General features: G+C 46.8%; 1 protein-coding gene across 1 annotated transcript; it reads left to right on the top strand.

Annotated features, from left to right (window-relative positions):
* Positions 1-7,632: 7,632 nt before the first annotated feature.
* Positions 7,633-22,419, top strand: LOC142592763 (uncharacterized). Its single transcript, XM_075704423.1, has 4 exons — positions 7,633-7,992; positions 12,002-12,217; positions 16,375-16,496; positions 22,307-22,419. Exons 1-4 carry the CDS (start codon positions 7,962-7,964, stop codon positions 22,352-22,354), a joined length of 417 nt encoding a protein of 138 aa, XP_075560538.1. The 5' UTR covers positions 7,633-7,961; the 3' UTR covers positions 22,355-22,419.
* The last annotated feature ends 202 nt before the right edge of the window (positions 22,420-22,621 follow it).

The following is a 22,621-nucleotide window of genomic DNA, read 5'->3' as shown; positions in this document are numbered from 1 at the left end:
CTTTTCGAACGCTGATTGAACGGTTGGAGCAGCACACGGTGTTGCGATTCCGAGCTGTGGGTATCTTCGTACGCGTAACACCTGGCTCGAGCACATGTAGGAGACCAATACTATGGTTTAGGGTCGAATCACGCAGCTGAAATGAAGTTTGAAATGATCATCGCGGCATAACAAATATGAGCATATGGCCATCGTCCCAAGTTAGCGGACAACTTGGTTCATTGAGTCCGTGTAAGTTCATGTCACGCCCGGTATGCATGTATATGCATGTCTAATATTAATTTGTCATTCTTATCATGCATAACATTCATGGCAGCCACGTCGTAGCTTGGCATACAGATATGTCATGGTATGCATTGATGGCATTGCTGCCAATTGTGTTATGACATGCATGCCATTACATGCAATTGTTGTCATGTGTACATGCCATCAAAGACAAATCCAGAATACATGAAGTTAAAGAAAAGCATGTCGCTTAACTCAATTCATTAATGCCATGCCACCTATGTCATTACATGATTGTCGCTCATGTCTCTTTCATTATTTACAAGGCATGTATAAGGATCTTCATCGCATAAACAAAACGACACGACAGCCATTGCGTGAACGACACGAACGCATGTCGTCACGAGATTGCCGCGAATGACACAAACGACATACGCCGATGATATAGTCATCGTTCCTTTACTTGGATATGAATCAGAATATGTGTGACGAGGAATGCGTGCATGCCATGACAAGAATGGTGCGGCATGACATGTCTTGTCATTCCTGTCATTTCAGGACGTACATTTCTTGTCATCGAATGCGTAGTATTGACGCCATGACAGGCAAGTCATTCATGTTATGATATACAAGTCATTTGTGCCTGTCTGGTCATGCACGCATGTCATGTCAATAATAGTCAAATATAAACCGAGTAAAAGGAACGATCAAGACGCCATTACGCCATTCACACCATTGATGTCATGATACACATGCCATGATAAGCAAGTGATGTCACTGACGCCATTACATGACTGGTCATACATGTCTTCTGATTCATGTTCTGACACGCGAGACGTGTAATGTAATCAATGCCATTCATGACATAACACGCATGCCATTCAGGTCACGACATTTGTGTCATGTCATTTTATCTATGTCAGGTCATGCATGTATGTCATTCATGCCCTGATATATATCGAGTTAAAGAAGCGACAATGATTGAATCGCGCCATTCCTGCCATATATCATGACATGAGATGCGCATGCATGTATTATCGTAGACGCCATGTCTCATATGACATGTCATGCCACGGTTTGGTCCTACTACACGATTTCTCTGATCTGAGCCAAGTTTTCTTCAATGTTTTTGTTCAAGGCGTCACTGTCTAGCGTTGTCTTCAACCGATCTTCTCACCAAGACACCTTAAATTTGTGCTGTATTCCTATAAACGCTCACACTGCGATCAATGCGCAACGCTTTATCACATGGTTCGTACTTGCGCAAGCACACCAGCGCTCACATCTATACCACACCCTGCCACACGACCATGGGAGGCAGCGCTGTGCAGCTCCGATACGATGGACGGGGTCAACCTGGTTAACCGAGCGACAAGGGCAGCTAAGGTTGCTAGACTCCTGGACTGACGGGACCACCAAGTGGAGATCGATGGACCTGACTACGTTCGTGTGTTCTTTAGTATAAAGTTTATTGTTTCTCTCTCTCTCTTCCACGAAGACGAACTATTTATCCGCCGTGGTTGCTCAGTGGCTATGGTGTTGGGCTGCTGAGCACGAGGTCGCGGGATCGAATCCCAGCCATGGCGGCCGCATATCGGTGAGGGCGAAATGCGAAAACACCCGTGTACTTAGATTTAGGTGCGCGTTAAAGTACCCCAGGGCGTCGAAATTTCCGGAGTCCTCCACTACGGTGTGCCTCATAATCAGAATGTGGTTTTGGCATGTAAAACCCCATAACTCAACTTAAGATGAACTTCTTGTGCCACTCAAATACTCGTACCGATGATAATGTACGTATCCTTCCCGTAAGAATCACCAATATGCTAATACCTCTGCGTGGTGGTCTTACCACTATTCACATAGAACTTAAAGCGCAAGTCTATATGAACACAGTCCCTCACATTAGAATACTCCAACAACTAGCGGTAACAGATGATGGCTCTGAAATTCTTTATTGTTGGTACCTTTGAAACGGGGCGCTGCGAAATAGTTATCTACCCTGCTTGATTTAATCAGCTATGCTATACAGTTTTTCATTCTAAGATTTTTGTATAAATCTCCTAAATTATTTTTCCCTTTAAGCTTCTCGATGTTACACCGCTACCTATGTTGCAACAGATCCGGTCGTATATATCTTGTTCTAAATTTTTCGCCAATGCTCTAAACGTGTCTTGCTTATCTCGATTGCTGAATGGCTGATACTTCCATCCACTTCAAATACAAACGCTCCAGTAAGATGCGCCTTACCTAAGTGTTTCACTGGGTGAAGCCCTTCGCATTACATTAGGGTGCGCTGAGTGGTATCCGGATTTGCACTGCAGTACAGACGTCTAATCTTCTTGCGAATAGTTGCACCCATATATTTTGTTTTGTGAACAGACAACCAGCTCGAGCCTGAAATAGCACGGCATTGCCCCTTCTTATTCGTTACAGATTTTCCCATCTAATTTCTCGCTTCCCATTGTTGCAAATCTCCGTAGTATTTTTTTTTCATTTCTCGCAACCTATACGTTCTGTCGGTTTTTCACTTTCTTTCTGATGACTCCTGGTTGGAATTTACGTATTCAGTTACCCTGCACGTGGCTGCCAACTTTCTGGACCTCTTTCTCCAATCTGTGCTTCCGCTTTTGAGGTTGTGCACTTCAGCCGCCAATTTATTTCGAACTATGTTCCTGAGGCTTTCTTCAAAACAAATTTTGATCTGCGCTTCTCTGAGTTCGAAAAAGGCCCAACCAATGTGACCCTGCACTCCGTTATTTGTGGTTTTACCGTGGGCTCCTAAAGTCAACCAGCTTATCGATCTTAGGTTAACTTCGAACCCTGGCAAGATATCAGACTTCAAGCACAAATTGGCACTTGCGAAACTTCGTGCTAGCATGCTTACCCGTTTCCAGACTCCATGCTGTACCTTATATTTATTGTGGCCACACAATGCACAATGTTTCGTTATTGCTGTATTTGGTTTCTCCTTTACTTTCCGATGATCTTTGTGGATGTTTGAATAAGTCTTTATTTTGTTTATGCATAGACCGAGATATTGCTTGATGGGACGTGTCGGTCATCGTCGTCACAGACTAGCAGGCAGCTTGTAGCCATTTTCGAGCAGGGAGAATTAGCAGGACCGCACTGACCACGATCAGGAACCAAGACATCCCTGAAATGTACATTGTCTGGACCCCGGGACACGCATTCTTTGTGGAAAACCAAGTGACTCACGCCAGCGCCCAAGAACGTATACGCCGAGCAGCCCCACCAGTATATCGTCAGCCGTCAGACCACGATGGAATGAAATAAAGAAAGTACTACAACATTCTAGAACACTGCAACAAGAACAGCAGGGAATATCTGTTACCCCACATCAAGCTTAACAAAGAAGCCGTCATACTACGCCGACTTCCGATGGGCAATTGCCTCCGCAGCCCTCTACTACATGCGATATACCTTCATCATTTACAAGAGACTTCCAAATATGCAATACACCAAACAGTCTTTGCCAAATGGTGCGGGAATGCCAAAAGAACCCGCGGACAACGCCTATCTAAGCACCAGCACAAGACCAGTGGGAAGCATAACTGAAAAACCCAAGACCTGTGGTCCAGCTACGGCTGGTGAACGGGCCCAGGCTATCAGCATATAACCAAAACTACGTTGAAGAGGGTGGCCGCCTACCCTCGGGCATGAACAGCCTGGTCTCCAAAATAATGTTTATTCGCTCACTTGACGATGGGTATGACTTGCTCCTATATGGACAGCACGTAATACCTGTCTCCTCAATAAATATAATTATTCCCCATTTCTGTGTGATAAACTTGCCACAGATATTCGCAAGTGTCTATAAATGTCGCGTATTGTCCGCTACTAGCACATTGTCGTCCGGATACATTAGTCCGCGGACCTTCTGTTGCTGTCCATTATGCATGTAGAATAAATCAAAAGCTAAACATTTCGACAGAATTGCCAGTCTGTTTGGGAAATTGATAAGGACTTGAGACTGACTCCAACCAAATAACTGAATTTTATTAGCCCGACGTTTCGGAGCCCATTCGGCTCCTTCTTCAGGGGGTTGTTCTTCGGGGGTGGCGGTGCGCCGATTTTAAAGCGTCTTTTGTAAAGAAAGGAAGGTGGAGCGCGGGAGGTGGGGAGAAACTTCACACACGGAAAGGTGGGGGGAAACAAAAGGAAAGGGGGGGAGGCGTTGTTGACGGCTTCCGTGGTGCTGGGATGACCGGTGCTGGGGAGGGTGCTAACGACGCGACAGCATACAAAGGCGGTATGACAATGAATGTATATGACGGCGGTATGACGACAATGACATGATAACGGTACGAGGAAAATTGGACGACGATGTGTATATAATACAATGGCGTGAAAACATCTGCATCACGAAGTTTGCATGACGAAGATGGCGTGATGAAATCATGACGAGAGTCGGATGACAAAGTTGGATGGCGACGTTGGTACGACATCGGGTACATAATAGTGACTGTTTGACGATGACCATATGAAGACTAGTATGGCGACGACTGTGACGGCGACGGCATCAGGACGACGGCATGGAGAGAGTGGGATGACGAAGTTAGAATCACGACAATGGAGCCACCGCAACGACCTCACGGTGATGGTATGATCACAAATGCGTGACGGTCACGGTATGACGACGAAGCAATGATGAAGATGGCATGACAATAATATAGCAATGGGATCAACACGAATGTATGTCTACAATAGCTTGACGATGACGGAGTGATAAGAGTCAGATGATGGAGCTGAAGTGAAGACGATGAAACAAATACTACGGCATCACGATTGCAGACGAGCGTTCGCATGGCGTGAACGGCATGACGACATTGAATGAAGTAAAGCTCGACTGACGATGATACAACAAACACTACTGCATCATCACGAACACATACGCAGTGCGCTAAGCTATTACAAGACTTCGGCCACTAGGTCAGGGTAAAAGGCGTGACGACGACGGCATGACGAGGGTCAGATCCCGAAACTAGAATGACGGCAATGAAACAACCTCGAAGACATCAAATCACGCCCGAGAGCACGTGGCCCAGTCTGGTAGACAACTTGGGCCACTGGATTGACCTAAGAGGGTACTATATTTATATATTTCCCTGGTTATGTGAAATATAAATGGGGCAACTCATTCAGCTAATAGGAGCTAATTTTTGGGTCATTTTTTGACTTGACAAGAAATGAACACCAGAAAAGACGAGTGCTATTATACAACTTAAAGAAGACCCCGCGGCTTCTTCGCGTAACGCGGTAACATCCGCAAAACCAAGGATTGAGAATATGTACAAAGCTACCGCCTTCAATGCAAGCCAGAAATGCAATATTTGCAGGCCCTCCTTGTCATTTTCAGCCCTTTGCGAAAGGTAAATGGGTATTTTACTTTCTTGCGTCACCTTAATAACAGTAAATAATGCATGCCCGCTATGGGAATTCGAATTCTGCAGTGGAGAACAGCAGCTCGATGCGCTAATGATGAGGCCGCGATCGTACACAGAATTTTCACGCTGCAAAGCGAGCCAGTTCTTGAAGGAAAACAATCTCATCAGGCTGATGAACGCCTTAGTACTATGCTACTTCACGTACACGATTTCTATGCACAACTGGCTCAGAGCGCAGCAAGTCTAGCTCAACGCTCTCATCCGCAAAGTAATCAAAAGAGCTCTCAGGCTAGCCATCAGGACCCATAGCGAGGATCTTCTCCAACTTTGGGTACATAACACCACGGAGGAGATTGCGGAAAACCTTGAACGTGCACAGCTCACTCGTCTGACCACCACAGCGGCTGGTAAACGCATCCTCTAAGAGCTGGGTTACCAACCTGCGGAATTCCCAATGGGCAGTATCCCGATCACTAGGTTCATTCGAGCCAAGCTAGAAGTGGCCCCAGTGTGCCGAAACGTCCATCCCGTTGACAAAGAGGGCAGACGCAAGGCCCGGGCAGCAGCGATCCTGAAACAGATCAAGCAGCAAGACATCAGAGCAAGCTTCATTGACACCGTGGAGTACAGTGATGGGAATACCTTTGCCATCGTCGTGGTCGACTCCAGCGGCAAGGAATTGCAATAGCGCCTCGATTCGCACTATAGACCCCGAAGTCGACGAACAAGCCGCCCGAGACGGTAGTGGGTCCGATATCTATAGCGATTCCGAAACGTCAGTTAGGGCTTTTCAGAAGGGTTCCATCACCAAGCAAGCTGTTCTTCTTCTTACCGTCTCGAGTCGGTATGCTCTCACGCGTCATTCCATTCACTGGTTTCCCGTTCACGTAGGGTCGGTCGAGGGTGCTCTCCGGAACCTCCATCAGTCCGCTGACGAGGCTGCGCGCGAGCGCACCGACCACGCTTCCACTGTAGGAGGCGCCAAGTGCCCTCCACCCTGCGGCCACAGGGACGCTCCTGCTACTCACAACGAGGTTACGAAATTCTTCTACATGTCTAGAAGGGTCTTGCCACACCTTCATCCCAAGTTGAAAAGGGTGCAAGCCGTTTTTCTTGGACTATTACACACCGGTACATAGCCGTGTCTGGCCATTATAGAGGAAGTTTACGCCGCCGTATATAGCGACGAAGCCTACCCATCCTGCACGCAGACCTCCATTATAGCGCACATGTTCCGGGAGTGCGGATCGAGATACCCAAATTTCAGCAGGGAGGAGTTGGACTCGCTTTTCATTAGCCCCGCGCTAGGTAAGCAAATCCTGGTTCTCCGGCGTGCCCGCGACCAGGCCACTGGGCTAGGCCTGCCGGTCCCGACGTGGGACTAGTTGGGTGCGCGACGAGTTCGCGTCCTCGCGAGAACTGCAATAAAGTTAGTACACTCACTCAATAAGTTCAACCTCTCCGCACTATGGCCATTTCCTTGTCTTCTTTCCATCTGAGACCTCCCAATTGGGGTTTAGACCGTACGTTTCGACTGCAAATGCCCCCCTTTCCCGCTCTCTCCCATCGAGGCTTTCATTAGCAGTGTTACCAAAAAATATGGCTATTTTGAATTTTTCGAAAGCCAGGCTCCCAGACTCGCGAGTGCAGTCAACTTGGCGGCCAAACGACGATAATGCCAAGTAGAAGCAGCATTATGCTTTGCTTATAGAGTTTCATATCGCTATTTAGAGACTCTATGACTTTGCTCGGTTGACTCGGCAGCTAAGCAATTACAGCGTTGTAGCTTTACGGGCACTGGCCGGAATATTTGCCAGGTGCAGCTTGCCGAAAGCGCGAATTCCAGCCGCTTTCTGTTTCATACAGAAGCGAGGCTATAGAGCCAATGTAACAGTTTGTCGGCCTGCCAGAAAGTTCACCGCTTGAAACAACGAGGACCGACGAAAACATACCAGACGCCAGAAAGCTATCGTGCCATAGCACTCGCGTCCCACAAGGAGGCACAGAAGATGAGCGCGCCGCGCGTTCCGTATCCTGGTCACGCGGAGCCATTTTCCTCGTGGAGGAATACGTGCCAGAACTTGAGGAGCTCGCGCACTTCGGATACGTTCCAAACATCTCAAGTCTGTCCGATGTGAGAGTGTGACTAAGGTTATCTCCTGCTCGTGTGAAAGCAGGTCTCGTCGCACTGCTCTTGGTCCCCCGGCAAGCTAACCGAAAGTAACCCCCTCGGTGACAGTCCTCGGCGAAGCTCGATCTATGCGTTGGAGGCGATAACCAGGACGTCCGTGTGTTTCGCAGCCGAGGACCCACAAGAGCGTGCATGTGCGCATGGCGACTGTGGATCGACCGTGGATTTCAGGTTAGGTTTTAATTCATAGCTTTCTTAGAACGCAGCGCGAGGCATGCATACGTCGCACAGATAAATTTGGGCAAATTTCGGAATTGGTGTAGTAGAATATGTGGCCGGACACGGCGCGTCTCAGCGCGAGGGTTTTGTTACGCCTTATACACAGCGCTAATACGCACTGCAGGGTCATCACAGGTGTCGGCGGGACATTTCTGCCAGTTCTTCACCGTGGCTTAGATAAACTATGCATATCTAACTTCGTCGCCTTCTTCTTCGGGCTTGGCCTCGCTGTGTAGAAAAGTAGACTCACAGCGGCATTCCCGTCTTGATTTTGTGCAAACATGTTCGTTGGCGTTAGATTGAAGTATTTCGGGAAGGAAAAGTTGGTGTATATTATTCTAATGTTTGTTATCCACCAACTCATTTTTTTGCTCTTCTGCGCTTGCTGTTTCCGTTTATTGAAGATGAAAGCATGCCAGCTACTAGATGTGTATTAAAATAGATTACTTAGATTTGCGCGCACGTTCAAGCACATCATATGGCCGAAAATAATCCCGAGATCCACACTAAGGCTGCCTCTGAATGAAAATGCGGTTATGCACCGTAAAGCCCGAACGTTCTTTTTTGGCGTCTGCGTCGAGCCAAAGCGGCCGTGAAGCAGTGTTATGAATGAGAAGAACGAGTAACGAACTTTTTTCCTTCGCTGTAGCTGAAAACGCAGATTTTCCCTGTAGATGAAAACGCGCAGCAAGGCACCATTGTTGTGGATAGTGAACTTTATGAATAAGAAAAGCCTGCAACACAGCGAGTGTCTTCATCTCACAGCCACCACATAGGGTGTTCGAAAGGGGCAGTAAGACTAGGGTTATTTGATACTTACCTTCTGGTCACAAAACTTTCTCGAATGTTTCACATAGGGACAGTAGGTGGCGTCAGAGGTGCTGGCGTACGTAGAAGGGGCCTAATTCTAGTCGAGTTCAGAAGTTTTCGGGAAGAAAAAAAAGATTACGGAGATAAATGCAAGAACGCTAGAATGAAACGCATGCGTAGAATACCTGATTTACCTATACGGCTAGGTGACTATTTTTCCTCGGCCCGTTTCAAAGGGCATGCAAATCAATCAATTATCATCATCATTATACCACGCCGGATATCCAGGCTACGCGATCATGCAAATCTTTCGCGAGGAAAGGCGGCTCTCCGACATTTACTTCAGCCTGTTTGCAGAGTGAAAATTGTATGGGAATGTTCAGAAAAAAATAATCTTACGTGCAGTGCGTCTGTGCTTAAAATATACACGGCACCATTTAATTATTGACGTAGTCCCCCTCACCCCTAGTATAGCCTTCCTCGTACAAGCGGTTTCCATCGGCTGTCTCTAATTGACTTTGTCGAGTTAGACTAATTAGTTGTACTTGTTTAGCTAGTTCAGTTAGTTATTAGTTGATTATTAATTTTACTGAAGAAATTGTATTTGCTGAGTATGTTAGGTAGCTAATTACCTTATTAGCGAACAATTTCGTTACTTGATTTAGATAAATTATTGAAGCAACTGCTCAACATTGTTTGTTTAGATAAAGCTTGAGTTTGCTGGTTAATTGGTAGTTCAGTTACTTTTCTGGGTGACTTTGACTATTCATTTAGTTATTTACTAAGGTAATTAGACTTTGATAGTTATATTTGATTAGATAGCTTAGCTATAGTTAAGTTAGTGACGTTATTTATTAGTTAGATATTTGATTCAGTCAGCTTTATTAGGTATTTATGCTCGGTATTAGCAACCTTAGTTAATTAGCTATTTTACTTAGCTTAGTTCACCATTACTTCTGGAATTACGTTTAGTTAATTAGTACTTTTGAATTTTTTGTTTGTGCAATCAGTAAGGTTAGTTAAATAGCCTTGTAACTTGACCGACACGCAGGAACGCTTGAAATGTTGGGCATCTTGTTACTATGACGAAGCATGCTGTCACTTTACGGAGAAAGATGTACATTGCAAGAACGGGAACACGAATAGCTAAAAAGCAGCAAGGCTGGCCTTTTACGCATATTTACACGAGAGTACGAGGTTAAATTATCCTGTAGCTTGTTGCTAACGATTGAGTAGTTCCAAATGTGCCTTTTGAATTGCGAATTAGGTCGTTGTTACAAGTGAACGTGAGCCTGGAAAGAAACAAGGTGTTGAGGTTGTTTCGATATAGCCCACCATTATATTTCTGGACGCTGCACAGAAAGAGGCAGGCGCTCTTCACGCTGTGCCGACAACAATCGCAGGCCTACAATGGTAGTCGACCCTGGCGCAAAAGCGAGCGTACGCACAGAGCGCACGCGGCGTCCGTTGGGCGCCGGCTTGTGTGTGTGTGTGTGTAGTGATTATAAGGGTGAAGGGAAGAGAGAAGTGCAGTGCCGTAACTGTCTCTCAAAGGAGGACACCTCAACAGCACTGCACAGGGTAGGGGAAGTGGGAAGGAAAAGATTAGGAGAGAATGAAAGAGAGCGGAGAAAAAAAAAGAAAGAAAGAAAAGGTAAGAGGATTGAAAAAGAAGAAGCAATGCGGGGCTTATAGCCGCGCTCTCAGTTGAGTTTCGACAAAAAAGGCTCCGATGTCCTTCTACGCAACGGTCTAAGAACATTGCTTCTACGTGCGTCAGCGTCGCTGTGCGTCCCCCGTGAGCGCTATATGAAACGCTCCCCATAGTGTTAAGGGTCAGTTGCGTGACCAGGTGAAGGGTAAAAGACTGCGTTAGCAGAGCGTCTACGATCGGCGCTGCTCAGACCTGGGCGTCCTGACAATTTGTCCACAGCCGCTCATGTACACTAACGCGCGTGCCCACAGCGCCGATACCGGCAGTGGAACGCGAAACGCTGCCCACGTTCGGCTACGAAACCGATTGATCGGATTGATGCCCGTGTCACGCGGGTCAAATTTGGCGTCCATTCGAGCAAGTGTACATCAGCGCACTGAGTGCCACTGTGGCGGCGTGCTGCTAGACGAGAACAGGAAGTGTCCTTTGCAATTGATGCCCTGGCAACGGCTAATGAGTAGTTACCACACGTTTTTCTTATTTTAAGCTTGGTGTTCATTATAAACGTGGGTAATAGTAAAAAAGACAGCCTTTAGAAAAAACTTTTGTGAAAATGAGGTAATTCATTGTGCACAGCGCTCGCCTCATCCTCAGACATTCTTTTCAATTCACTGGAATCATTAATCCCTTTTACCTCACGTCTGGTGCCCTTGATATGGGTACCAAGCTACCTTGATTTCTTTTTAAATCAGGTGGTTACCAACTTGCGCGCACATTCTTAGGTGGCCCAGTCATGTATGTTCTGCCGACTTCTGCTTATATTACTGCGGCTAGATTTAGAAAATTCTTTTTTTTTAAATAACTCTGCGAAACAGACGTTCCAAATAAGAGAACTAAAGTATTTGCTTCACCCTTGGAACAAGCAATGGTGTCCCAGCCTTAAATTGGAAATCTCGCTCACAAAGTTAGGATGACGTATTTTACCAATAAATTTTTATTTACATAGGTCTGACCTGGCGCCCTCCCCTCTGTGCCATTTCTGCAAGGAACTTAGAACCCATTTCCCATTTTTTATTGACCTGGCGTCGATTTTAAACACAGAGGAAAAAATACTGAAATTCTATTCCGAAAATTAGGCTTCGCTGTGGACAAAGAAAACGTTGTCTCCTTTCTGGCATCTACATTGGGTTTTAGTCACAGGGCTAAGGCAAAGCCGTATGCGAGTTTCTTTGTGACACAAGGAGAACACCGGTTTAATTAACTAATTTATTCATAATTATTTTACAAAATTCCAATCGATATTGAATAATCGTTTTTACTTTCTTGTTTACTCTCCCTTGAAGAAGCACACGTTGTTGCTAAAGGACAAAAACGGCTTTAATGTTAGTTTGTTTCGCAGTACAACATCAGCTCTTCCTTCGCATGTACTTTTTCCCTCAAGTTTTCTCCCCCCGCCCCACCCGTTTAAGTGGCGGCTTCTTGGCCCATCCCACGCAGTGGGTATGCGCCATGATACAGGAAGACAGCAAGCAAGCATTACCACGCTGTATTTAGCCGGCAGCTCAGCAAGCGCAGCTCTCCACCTTGACGGGTGCTCGACGAAAGCTTGCGCCGTTCAGACGAAACGAACCAGCTATGCGGCGTTTGTACCACAACGACGAACGTGTCACCATCCGGGACATCGAGAAGCTGCACTACTGAGGCACCCCACGCGTGAGTGGCTTTGTCTCCACGTCCAGCAATGCCTTCATTAATGCACACTACTTCGGTCCAATCAACTAGGAACAAACGACGGCGGCTGCACAGTAGGGTGGCCAGCACAAGCATACGGAAGCATTGACAACTACGCGACTATTACACCTAAACAGATTGAGGTCGAGAATAGTAAATTAGCTTTGTTTTGCAGTGCAGAAAATTTTTTTAGCTTGTAACATTTTCATTCACGAAAAAACGGGATTAAAAGTACTAGCGAATCTCCTTTAACTATTTGTAGGTGTATCTTTTAAGGGTTGTTATCGATGCTGCACATTTCGACGCAGTGGAGTGAGTTCGCCAAACGCACTCGCTCTCGTGTGCATTCTACAGCGATTGTCACTAAGCGTTCTCGTGTGACAAGCCTGTGAATTACATTAGACGCTAAGGCGGAAGTCTACGTGCTCAAAATGAGACTCACTTTCCCCGTGTGTCGGGGGTAGTGCACCTACTTTGTTTCTGCGTGATTTACAGTAAACTGGACAACACTTGGTTAGGTTCCCTCGGAAACACGCTTGATAAAAAAAAAATGCTACAGGAATTCAAAGTGTTGTCTTTCAATGCGCAGTGTTCTCTGGCTCGTCTCCCACTTTTCTTTCCCTATATTAAACCTTGTTTGTGCATTTACTTCCCTGTTAATTGGCCCAACTCAAAGTTCAAGTGAGCCCACCTCCAAATTTAGGGTAACTCATCCCTAATTTCAAGTTGGCCCTTCTCCGAATTTAAATAGTCCCACACCAAATTCCAAACTGGAGATGTTGGACCACCACGAAATCTCAAGAAGGCCCACCCAAAAATTTAGTTTCCGCCACCTCAAATTTCTAGTTGCCCCAAGCCGAAATTCAGATTTTCTCACCCTAAAATCACTCCCCAAATTTAGGCTGGAGTTAGTTCAATGTGCCCTCAAAAATATAGAAAAAGGAGCAAAAAGAAACCAGTCGAAAACAACTTATAGGAAACGTATTCATGAAACTAGACAAAAGAAAGAAATACAATGTAAAAAAAGCTATGCAAAGAAAATCTAATAAAAGGAGTTAAATCACGAAACCTTCTTCTACCATGGTGGCTCTGTGTGATTCGTTTTCTTGCTGATGACTATGTCGGCGGTTCCGTATGAAGCGATGGCAGCGGAGTTTCTATATAGGCGAATTGTGAAAAGCACTTCCTTGCATCAGGTTATGTGCGCAACAAACAAGCTGGAGTGGTTATACGCATGCCTTCGCTACAGTTACTGTGATAATCCAGGTGGTCTTTCTCGAGCAGAAATATATTTTAAATTTATTATCTACAAAGCTGCCATATGAAGAATTTATGTTAACAGACAAATATAGGCGGGTCCCAGGCATATGTGGGAATGGAGAAGACGCGTTGTTCTTTACGAACTGAAGAGAAAGAAATCTAAGCAATTATTCACCCTTCTAAGGTTGTTTCACTTATTTGTTTACAAGTAAGCAAATGCCCACGTTCTGCTGTGCACTCAGTTTAAACAAGACAATAGTCTCTACTCCTTCCAATTTTGGTCCTCCGTCAGCTTTACACTGAGCAAAACAATGTTTGGCAGGTTTGCCTTTTTGTATGACTGTTACCCTCTATGGAAATTGTCCAGAAACCCTGTTTGCCACATCATTAGGTAAATCTACAAAATGTTGAAGAACAATTTCATGATATCAAATGAAGAGCGAAATACCGATAGTTTAGAAATGTACCAAGAAAATTCACCTGTATCATGATAACAATTCTTATTAGGTAAGACATCTGTATGTGCTAATGCAAAAGACAAAAGGCTTCCAAAGACAGCACTGGCTATGGCAAGGTATGACCTAGGTAAAATTATCCGTTTGAAATGTTTGTGCAATTGATAACAAACAACCGTGTGGTTAAAGTAATGGATTGCCTCATGACCTGAAAATGGCCAGGAAGGAAACAAAGCCTAAGCAACTCTATACAATTTTCTGTCTATGACAGCTACTCGAAAGGTGCAGTGTAGAGAAGGAAATAATTTTTTGAGTATGGTAGAGATTGTTATTCGATTGGAACAATAGATTAGAGAATTAAGCTAAAGTTTTTACGGACGACTTCAATAGTCCGGCACGACTGCCCCTCTCCTTAACTTAGCAACGAATGACGAAGGATGAAAATGTCGAAGAACCTTACCAAGGACAAATCTGCGAAGCATCTGGACGAAGGACTTATCAACAGAAGAGAGCCACTGAGCACCGCTCTCGCCAAATTATCTGCTACATTATTGAATATTATTCATTGTGGACATTTTACCCAGACATACCTCAGTAGGGTATACTGTGAAGCTACCGCAAATGATGTGGTTAAATGATGTATGTTCTGCAGTAAGAGATGACCATGAAGTATAAGACTCGTCAGTATAAGTACTGCTTACATTGGTGAATTGACATCTTCGTTCACAATGGGCTCCTTCTGTTGTAGACTTCTGTTTGCCTTCTCTGTAACCTTCAGTTTTGGTATTCTCAACTTCACTTCTTCCGCCTCGTTTTGCTTGTATAGGGGGACACGTAGCCGGAGGCCTATAATAATTCTGGAGAAATGGTTAAAAACAGCCACTTTCACAGAGGTACAGGGAACACTGGAGGCCCGACTTAAGGCGTGAAAAAGTGTTAAGGTTTTATGAACTGCTCGACTGGCGCCAGATGTACCTGAATACCCCGTCTTTTCGGTGGCGGAGAATGTTTTCGAGATATCGCTGCAGTTCGTGCCTGATGCAGAGTTACATACCATTGAAGATTTTCCCTATAAGCGTCGAGGTTAAACCTTCTCAAATAAGAGAAAAAATGGCCTCGAATCCACGCTGCGAAGGTGGTTGGACAGCGAAGCTGTAAACGACAAACAGAACGAGCACCGATTGTGACGAGGTGCCGTCGTTTGCTTTTCGCGCTCGTGTGTAGTGGCACATAACCTGTCACCCAAGCTGTGTCTTGAGTAGTACATGAGTAGCTAGACATTAAAAGCTGGATGGGGTGGAGGAGTCGTGAGCGAGAACCAAATACATCTTGTTCATGATGTATGATGGATGGCTTGAGATAAAACGAGTGCTACGTATTAATCGAACGGCTGTTCGAATACCGAAGACATCCCGTCAGTTGGCTCCAAGGGCTGATGGGCCTACTGCCGAGATACCTGGCTCGTTTGTGCGCCTGGGCCTTTCGTGCTCCCACATAGCACTGTTATGTTGATTCCTTGATATGCCAACTAGATATTGAACCTTGGTATTAGTTGCACATACCCACCTTGGGAAACTGGGCAAGAACATTGTAGTTCAATATAAATGTAAGAAAGGGAAATGCATGCGAATGTAAACGAAGTTATACATGCTTGAGAAATAATAAGATTATGTTCAAGGATGTCTTTAGATTGGAGAAAGAAATGAAAGCACAAATACCGTGAGTCGAAATTGAATTTCTAGACAGGTAAAGACACCTTAATTTCTGAATTAATATTTGATATCTTGTTGACCTTGAAGTAATGCCCAGATTTGCGTCGCTAACCTTCCTGTCGCTGTGCAAAGCGTCGATTCCCCCGCAGATAGCTAGATTTAAACATTTAGCTTATAAGGTTATATAAGAACGTGGGCAACATTTTCTGGGGTTCGTTTTTGCATATTGGAATACTTTTGACAAGCAAGTACAAAGTGACATTTCATATTCGCCAGAAGAGAAGCTGTGCTGTGATAGAAACAGACCAGCTATGTGTAGGTGAAACATTAGAAATGGAATTTGTCAACGTAGCCTAGTGATTGTGACTTCAAGTGTTCTTGTTTCACAGAGTTTACTGTTCCAGTTATGGGACAAGTGCTCAAAATTTGGGGAGTTTATTAAAGAGGAGGCTTAAAATTCGCAAAGCACCTGTAGCCTATTCAATCTAATTCCTATGAAGAAAGCTAATGCCGTTCGTATTCTATTCAGCGATGCGCCATGCGAATCTACAAACTTCGTCTTCCTTCAAATCAGTAACCTGAGTTATAGGGTGGTGATGCAACTTCATGCGGGATTAGAGGCTCTAATGTTCTTTTTCTATTGGAAATTGCGTAAGGAACGTAGAGTAACATGGGCGTAGGTCTGCAACTGCGTTTCTTTGCTTTGTTTCAGCTCGCGGTCGGCCACCTCGCAGGAGCGCCAAAGACGAAGCGGTTGCTGTGCGCACGTGCCCCGCGCAGCACCCGCGTTCGAAGCTCGTGAACCGGCCAACGACCCATTTTCCAGCCCGGAAGGTAAGCGAACGGACGCACTTTTCTGTCCTCCGCCTTTCTCTTGGGGAATCTCGATCCCTGGCGCCTTGTAACAGGCCTAACAGCCTGCCGACACTGCCGTATGGTGTCGGAAAGGAGAGGCGCCGGGCAAGCGTTCCGATAGGCTAGCTTTCATTTTTTCTCCTTTGCACCAATTTCTTGGAATCTCGATCCCTGGCGCCGTGCAGCAGGCCTAACAGCCAGCCGGCACTGCGTTAAGGTGTCGGAAAGGAGAGGCGCCGGGCAAGCGTTCTGATAGGCTAGCTTTCATTTTTCTCCTTTGCACTAATTTATGAGATTCTCACTCCCTGGCGCCTTCTAGCAGGCCTAACAGCCTGCCGACACTGCCTTACGGTGTCGGAATGGAGAGGCGCCGGGCAAGCGTTCCGATAGGCTAGCTTTCATTTTTCTCCTTTACACTAATTTCTTGGAATCTCGATCCCTGGCGCCGTGCAGCAGGCCTAACAGCCAGCCGGCACTGCGTTAAGGTGTCGGAAAGGAGAGGCGCCGGGCAAGCGTTCTGATAGGCTAGCTTTCATTTTTCTCCTTTGCACTAATTTATGGGATTCTCACTCCCTGGCGCCTTCTAGCAGGCCTAACAGCCTGCCGACACTGCCTTATGGTGTCGGAATGGAGAGGCGCCGGGCAAGCGTTCCGATAGGCTAGCTTTCATTTTTCTCCTTTGCACTAATTTATGGGATTCTCGATCCCTGGCGCCTTCTAGCAGGCCTAACAGCCTGCCGACACTGCCTTACGGTGTCGGAAAGGAGAGGCGCCGGGCAAGCGTTCCGATAGGCTAGCTTTAATTTTTCTTCTTTGCACTAATTTATGGGATTCTCGATCCCTGGCGCCTTCTAGCAGGCCTAACAGCCTGCCGACACTGCCTTACGGTGTCGGAAAGGAGAGGCGCCGGGCAAGCGTTCAGATAGGCTAGCTTTCATTTTTCTCCTTTGCACTAATTTATGGGATTCTCGATCCCTGGCGCCTTCTAGCAGGCCTAACAGCCTGCCGACACTGCCTTACGGTGTCGGAAGGGAGAGGCGCCGGGCAAGCGTTCCGATAGGCTAGCTTTCATTTTTCTCCTTTGCACTAATTTATGGGATTCTCGATCCCTGGCGCCTTCTAGCAGGCCTAACAGCCTGCCGACACTGCCTTACGGCGTTGGAAAGGAGAGGCGCCGGGCAAGCGTTCCGATAGGCTAGCTTTCATTTTTCTCCTTTGCACTAATTTATGGGATTCTCGATCCCTGGCGCCTTCTAGCAGGCCTAACAGCCTGCCGACACTGCCTTACGGTGTCGGAAAGGAGAGGCGCCGGGCAAGCGTTCCGATAGGCTAGCTTTCATTTTTCTCCTTTGCACTAATTTATGGGATTCTCGCTCCCTGGCGCCTTCTAGCAGGCCTAACAGCCTGCCGACACTGCCTTACGGTGTCGGAAAGGAGAGGCGGCGGGCAAGCGTTCCGATAGGCTAGCTTTCATTTTTCTCTTTTGCACTAATTTATGGGATTCTCGTTCCCTGGCGCCTTCTAGCAGGCCTAACAGCCTGCCGACACTGCCTTACGGTGTCGGAAAGGAGAGGCGCCGGGCAAGCCTTCCGATAGGCTAGCTTTCATTTTTCTCCTTTGCACTAATTTATGGGATTCTCGCTCCCTGGCGCCTTCTAGCAGGCCTAACAGCCTGCCGACACTGCCTTACGGTGTCGGAAAGGAGAGGGCCGGGCAAGCGTTCCGATAGGCTAGCTTTCGTTTTTCTCCTTTGCACTAATTTATGGGATTCTCGATCCCTGGCGCCTTCTAGCAGGCCTAACAGCCTGCCGACACTGCCTTACGGTGTCGGAAAGGAGAGGCGCCGGGCAAGCGTTTCGATAGGCTAGCTTTCATTTTTCTCCTTTGCACTAATTTATGGGATTCTCGATTCCTGGCGCCTTCTAGCAGGCCTAACAGCCTGCCGACACTGCCTTACGGTGTCGGAAAGGAGAGGCGCCGGGCAAGCGTTCCGATAGGCTAGCTTTCATTTTTCTCCTTTGCACTAATTTATGGTATTCTCGATCCCTGGCGCCTTCTAGCAGGCCTAACAGCCTGCCGACACTGCCTTACGGTGTCGGAATGGAGAGGCGCCGGGCAAGCGTTCCGATAGGCTAGCTTTCATTTTTCTCCTTTACACTAATTTCTTGGAATCTCGATCCCTGGCGCCGTGCAGCAGGCCTAACAGCCAGCCGGCACTGCGTTAAGGTGTCGGAAAGGAGAGGCGCCGGGCAAGCGTTCTGATAGGCTAGCTTTCATTTTTCTCCTTTGCACTAATTTATGGGATTCTCACTCCCTGGCGCCTTCTAGCAGGCCTAACAGCCTGCCGACACTGCCTTACGGTGTCGGAAAGGAGAGGCGCCGGGCAAGCCTTCCGATAGGCTAGCTTTCATTTTTCTCCTTTGCACTAATTTATGGGATTCTCGCTCCCTGGCGCCTTCTAGCAGGCCTAACAGCCTGCCGACACTGCCTTACGGTGTCGGAAAGGAGAGGCGCCGGGCAAGCGTTCCGATAGGCTAGCTTTCATTTTTCTCTTTTGCACTAATTCATGGGATTCTCGTTCCCTGGCGCCTTCTAGCAGGCCTAACAGCCTGCCGACACTGCCTTACGGTGTCGGAAAGGAGAGGCGCCGGGCAAGCCTTCCGATAGGCTAGCTTTCATTTTTCTCCTTTGCACTAATTTATGGGATTCTCGCTCCCTGGCGCCTTCTAGCAGGCCTAACAGCCTGCCGACACTGCCTTACGGTGTCGGAAAGGAGAGGCGCCGGGCAAGCGTTCCGATAGGCTAGCTTTCGTTTTTCTCCTTTGCACTAATTTATAGGATTCTCGATCCCTGGCGCCTTCTAGCAGGCCTAACAGCCTGCCGACACTGCCTTACGGTGTCGGAAAGGAGAGGCGCCGGGCAAGCGTTTCGATAGGCTAGCTTTCATTTTTCTCCTTTGCACTAATTTATGGGATTCTCGATTCCTGGCGCCTTCTAGCAGGCCTAACAGCCTGCCGACACTGCCTTACGGTGTCGGAAAGGAGAGGCGCCGGGCAAGCGTTCCGATAGGCTAGCTTTCATTTTTCTCCTTTGCACTAATTTATGGTATTCTCGATCCCTGGCGCCTTCTAGCAGGCCTAACAGCCTGCCGACACTGCCTTACGGTGTCGGAAAGGAGAGGCGCCGGGCAAGCGTTCCGATAGGCTAGCTTTCATTTTTCTCCTTTGCACTAATTTATGAGATTCTCGATCCCTGGCGCCTTCTAGCAGGCCTAGCAGCCTGCCGACACTGCCTTACGGTGTCGGAAAGGAGAGGCGCCGGGCAAGCGTTCCGATAGGCTAGCTTTCATTTTTCTCCTTTGCACTAATTTATGGGATTCTCGATCCCTGGCGCCTTCTAGCAGGCCTAACAGCCTGCCGACACTGCCTTACGGTGTCGGAAAGGAGAGGCGCCGGGCAAGCGTTCCGATAGGCTAGCTTTCATTTTTCTCCTTTGCACTAATTTATGGGATTCTCGATCCCTGGCGCCTTCTAGCAGGCCTAACAGCCTGCCGACACTGCCTTACGGTGTCGGAAAGGAGAGGCGCCGGGCAAGCGTTCCGATAGGCTAGCTTTCATTTTTCTCCTTTGCACTAATTTATGGCATCTTTGGCAGGTCGTTTCGGAGCGCGATCGCGTTGCGTTCAGCTTTTCGTTCTCAGGCGTCGAGCGCTCTCGGGCACTCCGAGCCCTGGGGGGTGTGTTCTGTAAGTATCGACCTAGTAGCCATGCCCATTTCGTCGTCTGATGCTGTAGTGCTGCTTGACTGGAGTCATGATTGGCCTATCTATCTCCTTCCGACGTGTTCACCAGTCCAGCCAATCAGAACTTGAGCTGTAGATGAAATGGAGGTGTCTACTACGTGTACACTTGCAGCATACACCTACTGGCGTCGGAGAAGTCGTCGAGATTTCGCCACGTCTTCGGAATACAGCGTCACCGCTGTTGGCAACGACTGACCGTAACCGTTGCCTTCTAGCGTCTCGCGTTCGCCATTAGGCAGTGCTGATAGCTATGGTTATAATATTACAGGTAGAATCGGATGGTTGTTTTATTAATGTGGTTTCGCATCTGCCATTGCATCCTCCGAGAGCGAATTACACGTTCGGCTTCCTTACTTGTTGTCGGCCTGTGTGCTCCAGGAACATTGAATCTGCCCGACTCGTAGGATGAAGGCAACCAGTCGAAGATACCTTAAGGCTCGGCGCTTACGCTTTCGACTGGCATAGCATGGACTATCGGGATTAGGGGCCATGTTTTCTAAAAATTAGGAAAAAGGCGTGTGCTTTTTTAGCACTTAGCTACATTTGGGTGGATGTCTCATTTTTCATTTATTCATGACAATATTTCCACAGAAATATTAAGTCACTCTTGCCTTTGCTTCGAGTTGATAAATTCGACATTGCCCTGCCATCTTCTAGCCGCCTCGTTACCCCTGATGATAGAGCGGCTGCTCCGTAAACGCGGTGGTTCCGGGTTCGAGTTCAGACTAGAACGAATGTTTCAACTGCGAGACCCGTATGGCCTTCTTTTTTAGCACTTAGCTACAATTGGGTGGATGTTCCACTTCCCTTTACTTCTCTCCACCTTGCGGGATTCCGCAAAAATATTACGTCACTCTTGCCTTTGCTTCGAGTTGTTCATAAATTTGTTTGAGTCCGGGAACATGACGAATTTCTTCCATTGCTAGGCGTTTGTTTCAAAGCAGTCGTTTCTTTCGAGGAACCCGTCTGAGCATCTTTTGTAGCAGTTAGCTGAGGTTGCGTGGATGCCTCATTTTCCCTTTATTATTTATTTTCTCCACCTTAGAGGTTGCCGCGGAACTAGTACGTCACTCTTGCCTTAGCTTCTAGTTGACTTTGCCCTACCATGTGCTAGCCGCCTGGTTACCTCAGAGGGTAGAGCGGCTGCCCAGGAAAGGCGGTGGCCCCGGGTTCACTTCCCGGACCAGGACAAATTTTTCTTCAACTGCTAGGCTTTTCTTTCGAAGAACCTGTATGGGCTTCCTTTGTAGCACTTATGAGCTGCCTACGTTTGGGTGGATGTCTCATTTTTCCTTTGATAGTTTCTTATAATTAGTTCACCTTTGACTTTTTTCTGCGCTTCGCTTTTGGCTTAAACATTTCAGTAACGTCATGGCTCCGCTGTTAATGCCGCAAATCTGTTAATGGCGTCACTTTCAGCTGATGGAAATATGAATGAGAGATTACGAAAAAAGGTCGTAGGTTTCCGAAAAGATTTAGACTCGGCAATTGTGTGCCGCGAGAACACCTGTGATTTTAAATGTAAGTGTTGATACAACGTTCGTACACCTAATAAGCCGAGCTTCGACAAGTATCTGTCAGCATGCGCCCCACACATTTATTGTCACTGCTTTGTGCAAACCTATTGGTACCGAAAATATTGTGCAGCAACTACGAACAAAATTCATACTTTTCAATTCATATTTTTCAATTCAATATAAGGAGCGCTTTGCAAGCGCTCCTTATATTTTGTTTTAGCATCACTACTAGTAAAGTGTGTTTCAGCAGACACACAGAGCCCAGACGCAGGATTCTGGTTTGCGGTGCTAGGTCGCGCCCAGTGTTCGCAAGGTAGCGCGGAAGAGAAGCGTCGTTGCAGTAGGCACCACTCACATAGAATTAGTCACGATACATTTTGTCGCCATATTGCCAAATTTTTATTTCGTGATATCAATCTCACATGAACACTGGACGTTGATGTTCAGCTGCTCCCGTACCATTTGCGTAGACCACCAAGGAAGTGCCCGGAGAACCAAGGACCTATCTGGCAACGTAGTCTCCCCTCCGCGCCCTACCGAGACCCCACCAAGACCCGACCCTGATCAAGACGACACGACTAGCAAGACCTAAGTCGTGTTGATTTTCTGACTAATACACACACACACACACACACACACACACACACACACACACACACACACACACACACACACACACACACACACACACACACACACACACACACACACACACACATATATATATATATATATATATATATATATATATATATATATATATATATATATATATATATATATAT

Source organism: Dermacentor variabilis, chromosome 9 (genome assembly GCF_050947875.1).
Source record: "Dermacentor variabilis isolate Ectoservices chromosome 9, ASM5094787v1, whole genome shotgun sequence".
Classification (NCBI taxonomy): domain Eukaryota; kingdom Metazoa; phylum Arthropoda; class Arachnida; order Ixodida; family Ixodidae; genus Dermacentor; species Dermacentor variabilis.
Note: the sequence above shows the minus strand (reverse complement) of the source record. Positions and strands in the feature narration are given on the sequence as shown.